The sequence below is a fragment of the Enhydra lutris genome, unplaced genomic scaffold, assembly GCF_002288905.1.
Source record: "Enhydra lutris kenyoni isolate GAN:26980312 unplaced genomic scaffold, ASM228890v2 scaffoldscaffold58, whole genome shotgun sequence".
NCBI lineage: Eukaryota > Metazoa > Chordata > Mammalia > Carnivora > Mustelidae > Enhydra > Enhydra lutris.
The window spans coordinates 14,292,954-14,315,985 of NW_019154142.1; the positions used below are offsets into that span (position 1 = coordinate 14,292,954).

At 35.6% G+C, this 23,032-nt stretch overlaps 1 protein-coding gene across 1 annotated transcript in view; it reads left to right on the forward strand.

Annotated features, from left to right (window-relative positions):
• The window catches only part of LOC111158253 (activating signal cointegrator 1 complex subunit 3), a 362,572-nt gene that overhangs the window by 332,358 nt on the left and 7,182 nt on the right, over positions 1-23,032 (forward strand). Inside the window, exons 37-38 of the mRNA XM_022520163.1 lie at positions 3,906-4,130; positions 21,596-21,747. Of these exons, the coding sequence (XP_022375871.1) occupies positions 3,906-4,130; positions 21,596-21,747 (377 nt within the window). The remainder of the gene's footprint in view (positions 1-3,905; positions 4,131-21,595; positions 21,748-23,032) is intronic.

Below are 23,032 nucleotides of genomic sequence, written 5' to 3' on the forward strand. Positions count from 1 at the left end.
TGCTTCGGTCCTAAAATTCACCTGAAATCAAAAATAATATAACTGTCACGTACAACTGGTCCTTCTTTAGCAGATGACTTCAGAGGGAACAGACAGAAAAGAACTGAAATGACATATGAAAGGAAAACCAACATGACACATAGGAGCAAAAAATGATTCATTGCTAATATGGCAGCATACATATCTTTACACAAAGCAGTCAAAAAGGTGAAAATAGCATTTAAAATAGTGTAGAATAGCTGTAATATTTTTGACTAATGCAGAACAAAATAAGATGAAACGTAATTTTAAAATATTTATCTAGTTCAGTTAAACAGAATATTTCAGCTTTTCATTTAAAGTATTTTTGGGGGGGCACCTGGGTGGCTCAGTGGGTTAAAGCCTCTGCCTTCGGCTCGGGTCATGATCTCAGGGTCCTGGGATCGAGCCCCACATCGGGCTCTCTGCTCTGCAGGGAGCCTGCTTCCTCTTCTCTCTCTCTCTGCTTGCCTCTCTGCCTACTTGTGATCTCTGTCTGTCAAATAAATAAATAAAATCTTTAAAAAGAATAAAAAAAATATTTTTTTCAGCGTACTATATCGAATCAATTGAAGTTATTTTAAGACCTATTTTTTTAGTCTCTTGAACTTGTGGTTTTCCTTCCCACTCTAGGGTTTTTGTGTATATACTGTTCCTAGAACACTTCATTTCTCTCTTCATCTAGTTAATATCTGCTGATCTCTGTATCTTACCTGCCTTTTTCTTCAGAAATCCTTTATGACCTTCCTAACTCAGTCAAATTCCTTGTCTAGAGTCTATCATGCTTCTATATGTTTCTCCTTCATAACACCTGTCGCCTTATTAAATTTGCATTTATTTACATAATCGGTTGAGTAATGTATGTCTTTCTCATAAGGCAGATAATCAACAAATATTTGTTTAAATGAATTTATTCCATTTGGTTTTTAAAATAAGAATTTACCTATTAATATAGTCTGAATTTTCATCATAAAGATGTAATTATGTTTTGAGTAGTCTTGTAGTATACTCAACATACAGTAAAGGCACAGGTTTCTGAAACTGTAGGTCAAGCAAGGAAAGATGAAAACATATATAGGTATAGAATACTCTAATTGTTTCATATAATTGAATTCCAAATTATACAGTCTTCAGGGATTCCATCACACAGTTTTATTTCCTAGGCAGGAATTCTGTACCTAGCAAAAGCAAATCAAAAGTTATCGCATGGAGCACCTGGGTGGCTCAGTGGGTTAAAGCCTCTGCCTTGGCTCAGGTCATGATCCCAGGGTCCCTGGGATCGAGCCCCACATCGGGCTCTCTGCTAGGCAGGGAGCCTGCTTCCCTTCCTCTCTCTCTGCCTCTCTCTCTGCCTACTTGTGATCTCTCGCTTTTTCTGTCAAATAAATAAATAAAATCTTTAAAAAAAAAAAAGTTATCACATTCCCCTCTGTGAGCTTTAACTCCCTTCCCTTCCACTCTGACCCCTACCTAAACAACTACCAATCTGCTTTTGGTCTGATTTCTTTCATCATAATTATTCTGAGATTCATCCATATTTTGGTAAGTATCAATAGTTCATTCTTTTTATTGCTGAGTAAAATTCCATTGCATGGATCCATTGTATGGATGTATGGGTAAAATTTATCCCTTCATCTGTTGATGGACGTTTAAGTTTTTTCTCTTTTTTTTGTTTGTTTGTTTTGCTATATAAGTAAAGCTGCTATGAACTACTGTGTACGATTTTTGTGTGGACATATGCTCTTTTTTCTCTTAGGTAAATCACTAGGAACATGGTAGTTATATGTTTAAATTTTAAGAAAATATGAAACTGTTTACCTAAGCAATTTAAACGTTTTAAATTCCTGCCAACTGTGTAGGAAAAGTTCCAATTTTTCTCCATTCTTGCTAGTACTTGATATGTTAGTCATTTAAATTTTGGCCATTCTAATTTTTATTTTCCTGATAACTAATAATATTGCATATAGATACAGACATAAATAGATACATAAAGTATCTATTAAAATCTTTCCTGTTTTTCACTGGGATGTTTGCATTCCCACTTTGAGTTTTGAGAGTTTATACATTCTGTATATAAGTCCTGTATTAGATCTATGCTTTGCATATGTTTTCAGTCTATGGACTATGTTTTAATTTTCTTAATGTCTTTTTTTTTTAAGAACAGATATTTTTAATTTGATGCTCAATTTATCATTTTTTTTTTAAAGATCATGCTTTAAGTTATCCTATCAAAGAAATATTTTCCTAACCCTAGGTAGCAGAATTGTCCTCCTGTTTTTCTTCTGGAAGTTTTATAGGTTTAGGTTTTATATTTAGGTCTATCATAAATTTTGAGTGAACTTTTTAGATAAAGTATGAAGTAGAGATTGAACGGTTTCATTTGCTTTATTTTAGGGGGTTTTGTATGTAGATTCCCAATGATTCCACTACCATTTCTTGAAAAGACTACTCTTTCTCCACTGCTTTGCCTTTCACACTTTGTCAAAAATTTGTTGTCCATATAGGTATGTGTTTATTTCTGGATCTATTCCATAGAACACTTTTTTTTTTTATTAGATAAGCTTTATAATTAAAGTCTTGAAATCAGGTCTTGTTAACTCCCACTTTGTTACTTTTCAGAGCTCTTAAAGTTATCCTAGGTCCTTTACATTTCCATATGATTTTTTTTTTTTTTTTTTTGGACAGACAGAGATCACAAGTAGGCAGAGAGGCGGGCAGAGAGAGAGGGAGAAGCAGGCTCCCTGCTGAGCAGAGAGCCCGATGCGGGGCTCGATCCCAGGACCCTAGGATCATGACCTGAGCTGAAGGCAGAGGCTTTAACCCACTAAGCCACCCAAGCACCCCTCCATATGAATTTTAGAATCAATTATCTTATGATAAGAATCATTATTTTCTTCTGTTAGCTATGACTCCCGATATTGGCCTGTGTCTCCAGTCTTGGGAGCAGCAGTTTGCCCCATGTCCTCTCTCCTTTTATGGCTCCAAAAAGAGTTGTTGAACTTTCAATTTGTTCAGCTTTTTACTTGTTGTTAGGATAGAATGGTGACTTCCAAGCTCCTTACATGTGGTACTGAAAACTCGATTTCAAATCATTTTATTTTAATCTAACTTATTACAATAAATTTTAAGTTAAGGATTCTTCTCTTCATCCTTTTCTTACCTCACCAATCTTATCCTCCACCTCCCTGCCTCAACCCTGCCATATTCCTTCCATTCATCCTATAGCTCTTAAATGTCATTGTTTCCAGGAAATTTTCCCTGACTCTCTAAAATAAGTACGTCCCCAAACTGAATGTCCCTTCAGCACTCTGTACTTACCATATAATAAGATTCGTCGTACTTTGTAGAACTTGTCTGTCCCTGAGGAACTCTCAGTTTCTGGTTCATTGCTGTGGTCCCAGTGTTAAACATGTTGTATGATGCCCAGCAGGTCCTCTTATTTTTGTGGATTGTAAAAATAAGAAGAGCATTCATGCATTTCAGATATATTGTACATTACTAGCTTGTGCTTACATATTTTTTTCCATTTTATTTTATTGTATTTCTTTTCAGTGTTCCGGCATTCATTGTTTATGCACCACACCCAGTGCTCCATGCAATACGTGCCCTCCTTAATACCCACCACGGGGCTCACCCAACCCCCCACCCCCCTCTCCTCCAAAATCCTCAGCTTGTGCTTACATATTAATAATAGGATTGAATAAAGCAAAGTTCTAAGAGGGCATGATTAGTTACCTTATGGTTTTTCTAAACTACATTTTAAATGTCAGTAGTTCAGCTAAGAAGTATGTTAATTATACCTTTGATCCAACATTATTTTATATATATATATATATATATATATATATATATATATATATATTTATATGTGTTTGTGTGTTTTCCAGGATGCAGAAGAATACACAGATTTGCCTGTAAGACATAATGAAGATCATATGAATAGTGAACTGGCAAAATGTCTTCCCTTTGAATCAAATCCTCATTCATTTGATAGCCCTCACACCAAAGCACATCTCCTACTACAGGCACATCTCAGCAGAACCATGCTGCCCTGCCCAGACTATGACACGGACACCAAAACAGTATTGGACCAAGCGCTCAGAGTATGTCAGGTATGAAAGTCTAATAGCTATATTTTTTCCCATCGTTTTTGCTTTTCTCCCCCCTGTATTAGGATAAAATATACTTGCATTTAAAATATTTTATCACTGCATTGTTGAGAAAAATCTGATGAATCAAATCAAGAACTTTCAAAGGAAAAGGCAAATATAAATGCAGTAAGATTACAATTTCAGTTATCCATTAGGTGAAAATTGAAAATAAAAGTAAATGCCAGCTACTTTTCTAAGTACTGAGTGTATAGCAGTGAACAAGCAAAAGACTGCCTGCTCCGTCAAAAGAAACAAAATCTTGCTGGATGGAACTAGAGGGTATTATGCTGAGCAAAATAAGTCACTCAGAGAAAAACAGTTATCATATGATCTCTCTGATAGGAGGAATTTGAGAGGCAAGGCGGGGTTCGTGGGGGTAGGGAGGGAAAAATGAAACAAGATGGGATCGGGATGAAGACAAACCATAAGAGAGTCTTAATCTCAGGAAACAAACTGAGGGTTGCTGGAGGGTGGGAGGGTAGGGATAGGGTGGCTGGGTTATGGACATGAGGGTGGGATATGTGCTATGGTGAGTGCTGTGAGATGTGTAAGACTGATGAATCACAGACCTGTACCCCTGGGACAAATAATACATTATTTGTCAAAAAAAAAAAAAAAAGACTGCCTGCTGTTATGGGCTTTCACTTGAGATGGAAAAGACAATTAAAAATATAAGTCGGAGTGATAACTGTGTTGGGGTTTGTTTTTTTAAGTAATAAAGTATAATAAAGGAAATGGAAAGATGGAAAGTATTGTTCTGTACTACTTTAAATGTGTTCCAGGACTATCTTGCTTATAAGGTAACATTAAAGAAAGAATTGAAAGAAGAGAGTGAGCCCTAGAATTATCCAAGGGAGTATACTCCAAAAACTAGGGAAGCTAGTACCAAGTCTCTCATGTAGGAACTTACTTGGTGTTGTCGAAGAAAAATGAAGGAGACCATTGTAAAGAAGATGGACAGGGGCACTAAAAATGAAGTCAAAAAGAAGTGGATGTGGAGATTATTTTCTCAGAGAAAATGGGGTCAGGTCACGGTAGGGAGTTTGTAAACCACTAAGGATTTTGGATTTTACTCTGAGACGGAAGCTGCTAGAGCAGTGATTCTGTTGGTTATATCTATGAATATTTACCATGTTAATTAAAACTGAAAAAGTCTCAAATATTTATTATGTTATTTAAAACTAATAATAACAGACCCATTATATGTTAATTGAAATAACATGATTTTTCAGGAAAAGTAACTATTTTCCAAGACAATAAAGAAAATTATTGAAAAGTATAGAATTATTTTGCATTTTTGCAAATATCTTTAATATCTAGCTTATAGAAGTCAGCAAGATTCATATACCTCCTGCAATCAGTCTGTTACAGTATGATGTGTTATGAAAAAAAGTATGAAGTATATGAAAAAAAGCCAGCCTCACAAGGACATGTAGTTTGAAAAGGGAAGAGTATTTTTATAGCCTTTTCAGGTAATTTTGGATGTTCTTTTTTGACACTACATGGAAATGACATGCGGTTTTTCTTGAAGGTTAGTTGCAGTGTGGAATCTGAGACCCTATCAATGAAACTTTTCATACCTTGAATGCTTTAGGGCTAGGCATGAAGTGATGGTGGCTGGACCATGTTGATATGTGTGAGACTGGTTAGCATTGGCTGGTTTCCTGTATTTATTTATTTATTTATTTATTTATTTATTTATTTATTTATTTATTTTCAGAATTAACAGAATCTGCTAATGAATTGGAAAAGAGTTTTTAGGGAAAGTGAGGAGCGAGAGAAGTTTCCAGGGCTAGTCTCCTGAGCAAATGGAGGGTTAGAGCTGCCATTTACTAGAGATGATTGGGAGAGGAGCATTGTTGGGGAAGTACTCCCAAGGGAGTGAGATAATGAGAGATTTAATTTTTCTGCATTCTACCTTTATTTGACATTTGGGTAATGAAAAACAATTTTAAAATTTTCCCAAAAACTTAGGGTGTTTTTAAGGTACAGAAAATAGGTCTGGGTATGTGGCGGTACATTATGGCATCATTTAAAAATTAAAGACTTGTCGCCCGGCTAGCTCAGTCGGTAGAGCATGAGACTCTTAAAAATTAAAGACTTGTAAAGAACCTAAGTATCTTCCCATTTATAGAATGCTGTAAAGTTTACAATTTCATTTGTCAATTTTGCATATATGTAAAGCATCTATATCTATATGTATAAATATATCTAGAGAGAAGATGCTGAATAGTATCTACCAAAAGGTGAACAGTAACCATCTCTCTAGCAGGATTGTGGGTGGTTTTTAATTTCTTGTTTATGATTTTCTAAAATGTTTAAATCTTTTAAAATTAGCTTCTAACATTTTTATTATCATAAAAATTAAATTATACCATTTAAAAGATAGGAATATTTCATAAAATAGAGTAAGTACAAACTTTCAGAAATTAAGGAGGTAAAGCTATACTAAACACAGATATTTTTTGACATCCTTTTGTAACCAGCACATGGTTTTCCTCTCTAGGAAGACATGGACACACATACCCCACAATTTCTTTGTCCTTTCAATTATGAGTGGACATTTGGGTGGTTTCCATGTCTTGCTGTTGTAAATAATGGTGCTATAAACATAGGGATACATGTATCCTTTGAATTAGTGTTTTTGTATTCTTTGGGTAAATACTCAGTAGTGTGATTGCTGGATTATAGGGTAGTTCTATTTTTAACATTTTGAGGAACCTCCATACTGTTTTCCACAGTGGCTCCATCAGTTTGCATTCCCACGTCAATGGTACAAGAGGGTTACTTTTTCTCCACAACTTCACCAACATCTGTTGTTCCTTGTGTTGTTGATTTTAGCCATTCTAAAGGCGTAAGGTGATATTGCATTGTAGTTTTTATTTGAATTTTCATGATGATAAGTGATGATGAGCATCTTTTTATATGTTTCTTGGCCATTTCTGTTTTATTTGAAAAAATGTCTCTTTGTGTCTTCTGCCCATTTTAATTGGATTATTTGTTTGGGGGGTATTGGTTTATATAAGTTTTTTATATATTTTGGATACTAATCCTTTATCACATATGTCACTTGTAAATATCTTCTCTCATTCTGTAGATTGCCTTTTAGATTTATTGATTATTCCTTCACCGTACAGAAGCTTTTTACTTTTATACAGTCCCAATAGTTTATTTTTGCTTTTGCTTTTTCTTTGCCTTGGGGAACCTATCTAGAAAAAAGTTACTATAGTCAATGTCAGAGAAGTTATTGGCTGTGCAGGAATTTTATGGTTTCAGGTTTTACATTTAGGTCTTTAATCCATTTTGAATTTATTTGTGTGTATGGTGTAAGAAAGGGTCACGTTTCATTCCTTTGCATATTGCTCTCAATGTTTCCCAGCACCATTTGTTGAAGTTACTGTCTTTTGCCCATTGGAAAATATTTCCTGCTTTGTGGAAAAAAACACCATTGCATTTAGTAGTCATTTCTCCTTAGTCTCTTGACTTTCATGATCTTGGCCCTTTTCAAGAGTACTGACCAGTTATTTTATAGAACTGTCTCTCAATTTGGGTTTGCCTAATGTTTCTTCATAATTAGATTGAATATGTATATATAGTCACTGCAGTTACATTACTCCACTGTAGTTACTTCTTTGCCTTTTCTTTTATAATTAAAACGTATTTTTTGCAGAGATGCTTTGAGATTTGAGATTATGCAAATATCCTTTTTCTTATCATACTTTCCACATTATTTTCTGCTCCATTGGTGAATTTTGTTTGGAGCAGTTATTGCTATTCTGATTTTCTGTTTCCACTTTTCCTGGAATTCTGGAAGGAAAAACTTGTTCTTCCCTATTTATTTATTTTATTCACGTATTTATTTATATAAGTATAGACTCATGAATGTTTGTTTTATTCTATTGGGTAAAATCCTTTGCTATCATTTATTTTGCTGCACAGATTGTCTCAGCATCAACCACTGGGGCCTCTCACACTGGCTTTATACCCCTTTGACATGCCCACATTATTATTTTAACATCACTTTGCAATCTTCTGTCTTGTACCTTTCCCTGCCCTAGCCCTGGAATCAGCAATGTTTCCAAAGAGCCCTGGTTCTTTTTATTAGAGAATAGTTTAGAGAACTCATCTGCAGGCTTGTTGACTTCATCACTCCCTGGGTATCTTTGCCTCTTAGGCCTACTCACTGGACAAAGCTAGGAAATGTAAGTGTGCATAGACAGACATCTATACCATTTGCATATCTACTTATCTCAGTGCGTATGTATATCTGTGTGTGAAAACATTTGTATTTACAAAACCATGAGTTCATTTCTAATACCTCCAGTTCCACTCCAATACCAAAAAGTTCATTTCACTCTTTTTAAATTTATAACTCCTTTCTCCACCTGTGAAAAACCTGCCTCTCATTAATCAAAACATATTTACCATTTCCTCAATCATAGCATATTCCTGATGTCATTTTAGAGTCACTAACCCTTTTTCCTACAAAACCAAATTTTCTAGCTAGAGTACAATAGTTGTGTTTTGTTCTTTTTTGTCCATGGAAGCTCAAAAAGCTCTTTTTCTTTGTACATTTATACATACACATACTTGCTCTCTCACTTTTTTCTTTTGTAGTTTTATCGTTATTTCATAAATGTCTTAACCTAATAATTTATAACATTAAATATTTTAACACTAAATTTTTTTTCAACATAATTTCTAATGGCTGCATAGTTTATTTAATGACTCCCCTATAGTCAGACATTGTGGTGGAATTTTCTGTATTATAAATTTTTAGTTACGATCATCTTAAATGTTGAGTTGACTTTTTACCAGAAGCCACCTGGTTAAAAGTTTTGTTGTAAAGAGATGGCAACCAGCTTTGTATCCTAAATCCTCTCATTCCTGCAATTTGTAAGACTGTGATGAAAATAAACAAGCCAGGAAGAGAAAAGAATATTAGGGTTGCCAATGGAAATTTTGGGGAGAAAATCAAGAGTTGATCAAATTTTCTGAGGCTGATTGAGTTTTATAATTGTACCCTCTTTCTCTCATTTGATAATGTGGATATTGTTGGCCTTAAAAAAGTATTGGTTCAAGCCGTTTGCCAAGCTGCAGCCCTGCTGGCTGATTGAAAATTATACTACTGCCCTCATGGGACATGAGCCTGACCTTGTGTCTATGTGTGGGACTCAGTACCACCATCTCTTGCCATAAATCCAACTCGGCTCTTGTTTTAGTATAAGGTGCTAGGCAAGTCGCTTAAAGTAAAAGTGTCTGAGTAAAAATAACACCTTACAAGAACAGGGCATTAGTTACTGTTTGTAAATTAAACAACAATTTGAGGACTCAAGGAAATAGGTCTGTTCCTTGCTTTATCATAGTCATTTACTCTAAAGCTTTTTTATGCCCCTTATTTTATAGAAACATAGCATTTATATGAGCCATCATTTAGATTATGAAAACACTGTAGCCTTGACTACCCATGTCCTAGGGAATCTTTCACAGAAGAAAGGCATAGTTGTGTAACCCTTTTCCCTGCTTGAAGTCAGAATATACTCTCCTTTCTTTTGTACCCATTTGAAATTATGATTATCAAGATCATTTGAGTCATTTATTTTTTAGTTTGAGATATTTTTGTAATGATTCCTTTTAATATGTCACTGTTACTAGTATTTCCATTTCCATCCTACTGAACAAAAATATAAGTAAAAATTACTGTGCATATCTCAGTTTTTAAAATCTGCTTTAAAAATTCTAATTTGTAAATTGAGTAATTACAGAATTGATTATTCTTGCCATTCGCCTATGAAACCCTCTTCTTGATTGTGTTAACTGTAATATATATTTGTAAAATGTGTTTTTTTTGTTTGGTTTTTTAATTTTTATTTATTTATTTGACAGAGAGAGATCACAGTAGACAGAGGCAGGCAGAGAGAGAGAGAGAGGGAAGCAGGCTCCCTGCCGAGCAGAGAGCCCGATGCAGGACTCGATCCCAAGACCCCGAGATCATGACGTGAGCCGAAGGCAGCGGCTCAACCCACTGAGCCACCCAGGCGCCCTATTTGTAAAATGTTTTAAGTGAAATGACATCCTTTCTGTGCTGGATGTACCAAAGGAAAACTTAATTTTTTTTAGCTTTTATGAGAATATTACAAATAAGAAGTATCAAAAATTAAACTGACTTGCCTAAATTTTCCAAATTTGACAGCAAAGCCAGAACTGCTGTTGTCTGGTGTTTTGATCATAGCTCTCTGCTGCTTTTTAAACAAGAGACAAACAAATTGTTGCTCAGAGAAGTTAAATAACTTTGTTAAGGGTGATCTGCCAAGGCAGTCCTTACTGAAACCATTGGAATGACCAGGATTTTAAATCCTACTCTATTATCTCTGATCTTTTCTGAGAAGGGCTGTAAGTCTTTACATTAAAATCATCTTCATTTTTACTTAAAACTAAAATCTTTAAAATCATCTTCATTTAAATGAAAATTATCTAAATACAGTAGTGAGCCAGATAGCATAAGGGTATAGTCACTCCCACTCCCTTCTGTTTGGTATTTATAGCAAAACTTCCCAGGAACTGAATGCTTTCATGTGTTTCATGGAAAAAGGAAAACCAGGGCTGGAGGAGCTGACTCAGTGAGCTGAGAACCAGAGGGCTGTGTGCTTCGATGTGTGCTTCTGTGGTCAGGTTGCTGGGTTATTTAGGAAAGCTTCTTTAAGATGTGGTAGAAGATGGACTTGTCGGCTAATGCTGCTGCAGCCTAAATTTAATAGATCAAAATATCTCTGTGTTTTTAATATTTATTTTAAAAGACTTTAGCATCAGTGCCTTTAAAGACCATAAGATGATTCTGTTATCTCATGAAAGAAGAACACACACAGAGAGAGACATGTGACGGCAGGTTGATTAGAAAGGGATATGGAGACCTTTGCTTCCAAATTTAAATTGGAATTTATGATGTAAATATCAAATTTGACCAGAATTATTTGGAGAATTGTACACTATCCCTGCACCCCACACCAAAAAATCACTATATCATGATGGCCCATAAGGCAGACCGTCATTAACAATGATAGTGCTGAACGGTTTTTGAGAACTTTTCTTTGTACCAGGCTCTGTTCTACTTACTTGGCATTGCATTTGTTATACTAGCCTAATGAAGTAGTATAATTATCCTCATTTTTCAGATGAACACTAAGTAATTTGCCCAAGATCACATCCAAAAGAAAGAGTTTTCAGCATAGGTTGGGTATATGTAATAAAGATATATCTCACCAGGTTCCCTTTGTCCTATAAGGATGAATTTAAAAATTGTACTCATGGTCTAGTCAGAATTTGTTTTAAAATATGAGAACTTCACAGGAATTTCCACTTTTTTTTAAACCAAGAATTCCCACTAGACCATGAATAATATTTTTAATTCACCACTCCCTTTTAATATATAATCAAATCATCTCCTCCTTATTCTTGTTCCCTTCAACAATCTATAGTTACTTTAAGCAGTTTCTAAGAACAACCTGTTAATATGCTTGATATTTGTAATAGCGTTATTATATTACACTACACTACACACTACAGTGTGTAGTAAATAGGCTGTTTGCCTTTTTTATATCAACTGCTTATGCTCTTTCTCAAGGTTTTTATATTATTTTAGATGCACAAGTGAATTAACCATTTACTTCCTCACATTCTCCCCTAAAACTTCAAAAATTGAAAATAATGGAGGAAAGACCAGATTGCTGCTACAATTGCCAAGGGAAAGAGAAATGCCAGCATAATTACAAAACAATCCTGTAATGTAGTATAGGCGTACTAGAGCAACCTATACATAGATTTACGATTAAAACACACATACACACATTTTATGTTTCTCTTTCATTGTTCAAAGTTTGCCTACACTGCTTCGGTTAGGTTCTTGGCTTCTTTCACTGGTTAATCACCATCACCTAACGGGGTTCCCATGAAGGCAGTCTTTGTCCATCGCACCGATTCTTTTTGAAAAGCTTCAAAACTTCTAGCAGCAATAGGCAATCTCAGCAATTCCTTGCCTCAAGATACAGAGCTACCAGCACCCCAAAAGATAGCAGACATCTCCTCTTTACTATTGAGGAAGAGTGTAAAGTTCTGTATTTTGTATATTCTGCATACCAAGCAAGGCACATGTTTATATAGATTGAATTCTCGTTCTATTGTCCTAATGGAAATAGGGAAAGGTAAACCAGGGCACCTGCTTTGGTAATAATCTAGGTGATTCAGTGCCTAAAAGCTGTGTTCTGGCAGGTAAGTTTCCATGGTTTTGTAAATTCTTGCATCTAACTTAAATATAAGAGCTGCCATTTCACATTATTTTCCTTAATGCCCAGGTCTTTGGAACTACTGTTTTCAGCCTTTCTTCCCTTGCACACAGGAAACAATATATACCTCTTATGCCCCCTCAGATTAATGTTAACATGCTTTCTTTTCTTTTGGGTCTTTTTAGTACTGAAGCAGGGAGAATTTTTTTCTAATTGTGATATAATTGACATACAGTATTTTATTAGTTCCAGGTGTACAAAACAGAGATTTGACATTCATATACATTGCAGATCGATCACCACAATAGTCTAGTTACCATCTAACATGTTCTAATAGGCTTTATCTATTGTCATAAATGGTGTTGGTCAAAAATAAAGGGTAGGAAGTATATGAATTGAGTAGGTATTTATACTTCTCTTCAGTCAGAGAACCTTGGTAAATTTGCAAAAACTAAATTCTAAAAGTTTACTGGTGAAACTGTTGTTTAGCCCAAATTTCATACAATAATTTGATGTCTTTGTAAATCATGTCTGATAAAGTGTGTTACCTTTCAAATAATCTGTGTCATATTTTTCCTGTAACCCACAGCTATTCTGAAAACACATTGCACTTTCAATCTATGTTTAAGAGACTTGAATTGATAAACTTAAGATATATATATATGCACCTGTTGGAGTTAAGAACAAAAAAGAATAGGATAAGAGAGAAGGTGATGCAATGATATGAATATTTTTTCATTGACTTAATTTTTTTTAATGGAGAAGTACTATGACAGTGGCTGGGTCTGTATTTCCATTTGTAGTAGATTAAAAAGCATAGAAATATTTGATGATGCCAGTAGATAAAACTGCCATGGAGCAAGACTAATGTAACCTTTGAGGAGTATTTACCTCTGGGTGCACTAAGCACATGCGCAGTGGCTCGTCAGTGTATTGAAGAATGTCAGTGTCAATTAAGTGAACAAGTTTTAGAATCTTAGAGTCAAATACAGTTAGCAGAGAAAATAGGCCAGGTATTGCTCTGATTAACAAAAGAAGTACTTGGTCACATCTTTAACCCAATACTTATAAGAAATGTTTCGATATAGCAAATGGTAGATAAAATCTTCCATATATTCTTAGAATCCTTTCACACTTTTAAATGCTTATAATTAGACCAAATGAAAAGATTATCTTTAAGTGGACAGTACAGCACAATAGACTTCAGATCATTTTAAGAAAAAGATGGGTGGATTATAAGTAAATAATTTCTAGACTTTCAAAATTGGATTATATGCATTTAGCAATCTGTAATCTAAAGTAGTTTAAAAAAATAATTAATTGCTGCAACTCAAGTCTTTAAAGGATCCTAAAATGAAAATTACACTATTGAGTTTTAAATATTGGATATGTTTCAAGGTATATTAATACTATGAGTATATATTTGGAGGATTTTGCATCATCCAAAGTAGGCTGGAACCTTATCAATAACTATTTATAATCTCACTGACAAAGATGACTTGGACGTAATTCTTGGCATGTAGTACATTTCAATATATCATGGTGAATGGAATGCATAAATATTTCACTTTTTCTTTCTAGTTCTTTATTAGGAGAGCATTAAAAGGGAGATTTATTATGTGTGGATTCTCACAATGTTTTTGAGATTATCTGCCAAATCTGTATTGTCTACCAACAAATGTAGTCTGTTTATTATAAACATTAGTGTGACCTTATCAAATTCATGGAGACAGGGAAGTCTAATTCAGGCTGCTTTCCTGGCAAAACTACCAGGAGCTCAGATCTTGCCATGGAAGCCTCATGAAGTTTTGTTAATGGATGACTATTTAAAAGCAAATAATTCTAAATGAACTTAATCCTGAATGATTATTTTTCCAAATGCAGAGATCCACACTATGGTGCAGAATTACCATCCGGTTGAATCACTGTATTGTACATCTGAAACTAATATAACACCATATGTTAGCCATCAAAATGTTAGAATCAAAATAAAAACTTAATAAATATAAAATCATTATCCAGTTGGAAGTTATTTTTTCATGTATCAAAGATACATTTTAATTCCTCAGTAGAACATGGGAAACAACACTTAAAACAAGGTACCATTCCCCCCTCCCCAAGAAGCAACACAGAGCTGATGCGTGTAGTGTTTCCAAAACTAACACAAATGTGTGTGGATTTTGAGGTCTTAAACAACTTTACTTATTCTTGTGGATTTATAGGCAATCTCCCCTCAAGGACTGTAATATAATTTGGAAGGCTGTTTCCCCCTGGGTGACTCTACCTGAAAGCTTTTGTATGACAATTTGGTGATGGTTTATTGATGATGTGATGCTATTATGAAGGATCCTTCTACCCCCAGCTCCTCTCCTCATACCCACATAACAACCCTTTTCCCGGTTGGGGCTATAGGAAATGAGTAATGCTTAACCCATTTGTGTGATCAACTCACTTAAGCAGCTACTGTGAAATGTTAATCACAACTTTAATTTGTACTGCATTAGCATTTTGATTAACTTGTAGGCTTGCTAGCACACTTGAAGCGCTTTTACTCATAGTTACAGCTCGGAAATGACTTTTTGATTAATTAAGTTTGTTAGACAGCAGCTGAGCTTCCTGAATGCTAACCTTCTGGGGGTAAAAGTTCAGGAGAAAGTTACAGTGAACAACTGTTGCTATTGAAAAAGAGTCTTATAAATGTACTTATAGCATTTTAATTATTGACAAAATACTGTATCATTACTTGCAACTGACCTAAACCTTTAAAGGAGTATGCCTTTCTGTCAAGAAAGCCTTTTTTTTTTTTTTTTCCAGGTTTTCCCATCATTGTAAAACTTCTGGGAGCCCTTGAACCGCATAGTGCATTTTCTAGCAGATGTCTAACAACAAATGTTTTAACAAGCTGCTTTGGATGAATTTCCATAGTTTATTTTTTTTTTAAATAACCTTTATATTTTAGAACAGTTTTAGATTTACGGAAAAGTTGCAAAGATAGTTCAGAGAGGGCCTACTCCTCCCACAGGCAGTTTTCCTGTAATATAGCTTCTTACATTAATAAAGTACATTGTCACGATCAATGTACCAATATTGATACATTATTATTAACAAAGGTCCATACTTAGAATTCTTTAGTGTACTTAATGTCCTTTTCCTTTTCTAGGATCCCGTTCAAGGTACCACCTCACGTTTAGTTGTCATGTCCTTACACTCCTCTTGGCTGTGAGTTTCACAGACTTTGTTTCTGACGATCTTTCCATAGTATTTTGCAATTCTCATGACATTCTATAAGTAGTCACTTGACTTCTATAAATTAATGAAAATCCTTTTCTCTCACTCTACACTAAATAAGTCCTTCTCTTAAACTCTGTTAGTTTATTATCTTTATGTTATCTAATTTTAACAGAAGTAGCAACATTATCTAGCCATTTCAGCCTTTGTCATAATCTTATTTTCATGTGGTTGCTACCACTAGGTACCTACGCTACCACTAGGTACACAAGGATGACTAGCAGGAGATGTGAAGAAAAAGAGAAAAAGCTCCTTAAAGAGAGGAAAGGATAAAGGGAGGGAGAAGGGAGGGAATAAGTCAGAACGCTAAGGGGGCTGTGGGTGGAGGAGCTGGCGGTCATCTATCTCGCACCATATGTACACTCTACAGCCCCAAAGCCTTGATGACACCAAGGACTAATTCACAGACTTTTCAAACTAAATGCAGAGATTTTTAAATAATGGACCTTAGAGCTTCATCATATTATCTTCCTCTCAGTAACTCCTAATGTATATCGAATGATAGTTTTTCTTTTGCTGGTCAGCAATTCTGTTTCCTTCCAATGAAGTTGACTTTAATTCAGTCACAGTACTCAAAGTTCCTGTGTTACCCTTGAATTGCTTAAATCTGGAATTCAGTTGGATTCCAAAAGATATGTAATGGCTACCTATAAAATATTAAGATGTACTCATTACCAAATGATGGATTCAAATTAATTTAAAAATTTTAAATTTTTGAGAATTGTATTGATAAAATTCATACACAGACAGTAATTGATGAAATGCCTAATTATTTTGTCTGGAATTTGTGTTTTTCTGTTATGTAGGGGAGAAAGGTTAGGTTAAATCCTTCTTGAAATAAGACAGGGTAGGGGTGCCTGGCTGGCTTAGTCGGTAGAGCAAGTGACTTCAAATCTCAGGGTCATGGGTTCAAGCCCCACATTGGGTCTAGAGCCTACTTAAAATTTTTTTTTAAAAAATTAATTTAAAAAAAAACAGCCAAAGTCAATGTAAATCATTCAACAGTAATGGAATATGGTGTAATGAACATAGGTAATTAATTGGAAAACCAAGATCAAGTCTTAATTTCATTTTAGCTGGTGTGATTACATAGCCACTGAACACCGGTAAGCTTCTATTTCTCCATCTGTGAAAGGAGGATGGTATGGATGCCTTTCCTCATACTTGGTATTGTTATGGATTAAGGGTGAGCTGTTTATGAAAGTGTATTATAGTCTATATTCTTACGCAAATATTTTACTCACACCATATATGCATATGGTCTATACAGCTTGACTTTAACATGTAATTCAGTATTTGGGACTTTTAATAATTGAATGAAATTTTATCTGTCATAATACAGAGAGAGATATGTTGTCAAGCTTGCATTTTAAGTATAGTATAGTAGCAGAAGACAAGAAAATAGACTAGCTTTGATAAATATGTCTTTTGCCAAAGTAGTAACACCACCATGAAAATGTGGTTGAATTTAAATGTTAAGACCAAGCCTGATATGCTTAGAGAATTCTTGAAATTGATTCAAAATAAATGTTCAAGAAATGAGTTAGATTCAAGACATAAAGCATGCATTTGGCTCCAAGACTCCTAGAGCCTAAAAAACTTTTCCAGAAAGCATCCATTTTCTAAACACTTAATTTTTTTATTGTTTTAGGAGTGAGGGGTGGGGTTGATTTTTATAGTTTGTGGTGGTGGTTGTTTTACCGTGGCATAAAGCCAAGTACTTCAGAAATTCTTGAGTTTTTTACCTGGACTTCTCACCTGGCTTCCCAGTGGCATCTCAGTTAAAATGTGTTAAAAACCATGCTCATCACCTGCTCTCCTATAAGTAAATGACAGCTCCACAGTTTCTGTTAATTATGATAAGGTTTTAATTGTAGCGTAACTTGATAAATGAATACAGTGCTAGAAATTATATTTCCATCCTATCACAGCTGGGAATGGCAAAGAATTCTCAATCATCAATCAACTGAAGTTCATTTCAACTTAGTAGAAGAAAGTTTCATACACAGAGTCAGTGCCCATCCATTTTTCCCCTATACTTAGAATCATCCTAGTTTTACCGTGCAAGTAGCATGCCAAGTAGAAAGTGGATGTGAGGTAAAGGGGGATTAAGTATTTGCCTAACGTTAATGCTAAGCTGGTAATGAATCTCCAGAGTTCTGTCTCCTCCATGTACTAAAAACTACCTTTGTTGTTGAGCATTAGATCTCTGTAAGAGACTTTAAGGTGATTTGGAGAACTGAGCCATAATCTCCAGCTGCTACCAAAGTCAGCCCCACTCTGGGGAGGAGCAGATACCTTATTAGCCTTTACCTATGCGGAAGATTGCTCTCAAAGACAGTGAGACACAGGGAATCCATCCTGGGCTCAGTCATGCAAAGGTATGTCAGTACAGGCTATCAGGACCCTCAGATCCATTTACCTGGACCATTGCCTGGCCTTAGCTTCTTTAGGTATGTACCTCTGAACAGTAACACAGGCTTACCCACTCACATTGAGATCCAAACCCACCCACATCCTCCAGCTCGGCCTGAGCGCCAGGGACTGTCGTTAGCCTTTTCCTCTGGCTCTCTTGTATTTGGACGCCTGTCCTGATGAACTGTTTTTGTCCATTCCATACATCTGCTCTGACCTTGCATGCCCTGCCCCGCAAAGCACTGTACTACTGAGTCCAGAAATCAACACCAAAAGGCTGAAAGGAAATCTGTTAGAAAGAATGGACTATTTTAGGTGTTCTTTTCATCATATCACAGGAAACCTTTAAAAATAGAGACCTATTTGTTAAGATTTACTGTGTTCCGGGCGGTATATTAGATAACTTATATAGTACATTTTCTCACTGTACCCTCATAACACCCCTGCAAGGAGGTATAATAAGGTATAATGCCCCCTTCTGTAAATGAGAAGCCTAGCAGAGTAGGGTTAAGAAATTTCCCCAGATTCTGGGGCGCCTGGGTGGCTCAGTGTTAAAGCCTCTGCCTTCAGCTCAGGTCATGATCCCAGGGTCCCGGGATCAAGCCCCACATCGGGCTCTCTGCTCAGCAGGGAGCCTGTTTCCCTTCCTCTCTCTCTGCCTGCCTCTCTGCCTACTTGTGATCTGTCAAATAAATAAATAAAATCTTTAAAAAAAAAAAAGAAGAAGAAATTTCCCCAGATTCACATAGTAAGTGGGACAAAATTAGGACTGAAATCTATGTCTGTTTGACACTAAAACCTTGGAATTTTTTTCTTCGGCAAGTGTTCAATAACTTAGGCAGAATGTTGTTATCATCGTTGTAATTGGATTTTTACCAACATTTCTCAGACAACAGATATTACCTTGAGTGCACTGGGCTTGAGTTAACAGAATATTTCTAGATTCCTGCCATCCAGAAATCTGTAGTTTAAAGAGTACATGTGTAAACAAAGAATCACAATAGGATAAGGGAGGCATGTGTGAAGAGCAGCAGACTCATGGGAGAAGAAAGAAATATCTGCAGTCCATCTGGAAGAATCAGGGAGACTCCACAGTAAGAAGCAGACTTTGAACTAGACAGGAAGGATGAATCGGAATTTCCCAGGTAAACAAGTAGAGCAGGATTTGCAAAAAGAGAACGGAGGGAATAAGGGTAAATTTGGAGAAATAGCAGTAATGCAGTAATGCTATATTAGGAATACAGGGAGGGAGGGGCCGGAGTGAAAATCTAGGACCAGCTAGATCACAGACCAGAACTGCCATGCAGAGAAGTGCTGGCTTTGTCCTCTACATGGTGCGAAGCCATTGAAGAAACCTGAGCAGACAAATGGTATGATCCCTGTCTCCTCTCTGATCATTGGTAACCATATAAAATATGGATTGAAGAAAAATTAGATGAGAATGAAGATAAAGGGGTAGTTATATTATTCCAGGTGATTGTTGTTGAAGCACTTAAGACTGTGATGGGGGCAGGAGGTAGGGAGCAGAGAAAACAGACCCGACTAGGGAACGATTGAGCAGAGAGCAACATTCATTCACCACATTTGGGTAATTGCAAAACCTTTTTTCATCCCAGATTCTTGGTCTCTCTACCTGCTTTTCTCAAAATTAAAACAAGAGAAATAATAGTATTCAATTCATGACATGGCTTTTTATTTACTTCATGTAAGCAATCACTTTGCATGATTTTTTACGTTTTCACATCTGGATCATACAATGAAAAATTGTGGGGAACGCTCATAAATTTTATGAAATCTTTCAACTTCATCATGAAAACTTCAAAGTTAAAAACATATGGTCAGTCCATCCAGCTCTTCTTGTATGTGAGCTTTTGATCTGGAATTTATTTCCAGTCAAGTTATAATGTAAAATCACAAGTAAAATAGCCATAGTTACCCCACATTACAACTTCTAACACCATCGTGATACCACATTAGATATGATTATTCATTTCTTTTTTCTTTTCTGTTGCCTTACAGAACTCAAGAGTTGTGACTAATGAACTAATGCTTTTTTTTTTTAATCATGATCTTTTGTCTCATATATTTCAAAGAAAGGCAAAGCATTTTAATCAGCTCTGCAGAGAAATGGGAAGAATGGAAGTGGATTTTCCCCTAGATTGATGAACATGTACAGTCATACATGTATACACATTGATATGCACACATATAAATATATCTATTATACCAGTATGAGGCTTTATCGTATGTGGTAGACTCACGGGTACTAAAACCCACTGTAACCATTTTATCACATTAGTCATGAAAGCCAGAAATGTTGATGAATTTCCCTGTAATGTATATAAAAAGACAACAGATTAGTTTAGCCAGATGTTTTTAAACAATTTTACTGTTTGCTAAGTTAGAGGACACAGAATAGGAAATTCAAAATTTAGAAGGAAAATGTGGCTGCCTCTGTCGTATTAAGTAGTAAAACAAATTAATTTTGCTAGCATAATATGCCTTGACAATTATTTCTAAAAATGTTCTAATAGTTCAATACAACATTTTATAAATATTTTGCTGGTGATGAGTCGTTTACCATTTATATTATCATTTTCAGCATTTACTAGGTACATCTCTTTTATCTTCACATCTTCATTTCCCTAAAATAAGAGAATACACTCCTCAAACTGTATAAAGTAGCTGCCTCAAATCATGATATTAACTTATGTGTCTTTAAGTCAGCATTCTCCAGAATCTAATTTAATTGAAATAGCTTTGCCTGTGTAAACTTCTCCTTTGTTTAAATAAGATTTCACTGTTTAGTTTTGCCTTAAGCAAATGCAGCCGTTTGTTTGTCCATAAAACATTAGATTAAATGTATAGACTAATATGAATAGCTTCTCATCATTCCACTTGGACCACTGGCAGTTGCCCCATTTGTAAGTACGTAGTGTATTATTTTTATTGAAAACCAGGGCTCTGTCTTCAGCCTGCTTTTGGGGGAAAATAAATTTTTGGCAAGAAAACCTATTGCTTTACCATTATCGATATTAAATTTGGAAAAGACTTCCTGAGATTTACTCGTTAGGTGCAATTTCTAATGCTTTTCATACAGTGAATTATAGAGATATTTGTTCGTAAAGTACACTGAGTCTTTCTCTTTGTTTTATTACTGGTTTCTAGTATAACCTGGCTATATTTGCTACCCTTAGAAAAGCTAAATATTTGGCACTTTATTAGAAGTAATGTGCAACAGATGCTACTGGGAGTTCTGGTTCATTCTTTCCAATCCAACCGTGGTTTACTTTCTGGTTTTCATTTTGATTATAGCAATTTAGAGGTATAATGCTTATTTTGTGTTTGTTTGTTTTCTGTTAAGGTTAACATGAGATCCCCAATGGAGAAGGCAAGTGCCATGGTATTCTTGTAATATGTGAATTTTTTTTTTCCCCTGTTCAGGCAATGCTGGATGTGGCTGCAAACCAGGGCTGGCTGGTGACAGCCCTGAATATCACCAATCTGGTTCAGATGGTGATCCAGGGTCGGTGGTTAAAGGATTCTTCTCTTCTTTCAGTACCAAACATAGAACACCACCATCTTCACGTTTTCAGGTAATAGTTGTAATTTCAATTTAATTGGCTTTTCTAATTTCAAAAATAATATTTTCTTTACATGTGTGGTCACTGGAATTTCATGTTGTGCCTAGGATATTGATTCTTTACAGCGAAAATGCCTGTTTCCCAGAGGGAGACAGGGCCCAGTGATCTCAGCTCGAATTTGATCATCTGCCACAAGCTGAATCACAATTCATTTTAACCTTCCCTTGTTTTCTGTTTGCAACATTACATTCATTTCTATGTTAACTGCATTTATTCCTTTACAATATCAGCCTTTATTTTGAAAGAAGTTATGAAAGTGCTCTGTGATCTAAACCAAAGTAAATGACCAGTTTCTAGTATTGCACCGTAGATTTGAGGGACCTGAAATCCCCTGTCAGAGGTAAATTGTACATCTACAAAATGTCCAAAACTGGGTAGTTATATATACTAGCAGCCTGAGATAGAACCTGTACTAAAAAGAAGGGTTTCTATTATCATCAGATTACTTAACCTGTAGGTCCTGTGTACATAGCTGCAAATATTTTAGCAAGAAAAAGAACAGTACAGTTTACAAGTGTTTAAATGAAAGTGTTGGTTTCACACCAGTGTTTCACTTAGGTTGAGAGATACTTTGCAGCCAAATGTTGGTTCACAGTCATGTAGACAAACGGAACAGTGTAGCTGTAGGTTGCCATCGTGTACCCATTTCTTCCTGTCAGCTGGACTAAGGGGTGCACTCATTTGAGGCATCTAGATACAGATGCCAACCAGAACCTCACACACACATGGGGGTCCCCTCAGAAAGTCCCTCATTTGGACTCAAGTGTACTGGGTTCCAAAGCAGTTATTTCCATGGTGCTTCAGTCCCCACCACGGGATGTCCTAGACACTAAAACGAACATTCAGAGAGTGAGCCACACCAGCAGCAGGTGGCATGAGGAGAAAAGTAGACACCACATATCTGCAGCTCAGTGTCAGGAACCCTTCCAATACAGTATTAAAAGTTACAGGAGTTGGGTTTCAACAATAAAGTAGGTACATAAGGGTACTATTGTAACACAGCACGCAGATCTGTTATGGAAAGCTGCTTAGGGTCTAGGAGATTTGATCCAGTTCTTTGCTGTCACCCTGAAAAGCACTATATTTATATGATTTCAATTGTATTTTTCTTCTTGCTGTATAAACAGGAAATAGAGAGTAAAATTTAGGTGGACTGTGCTCTTGGGGCTCTGCCACTATTGTGCTGTAGAAATTTCAAAGATTCCCAAAATGTGCTTTTAACTGTATGTTCCCAACA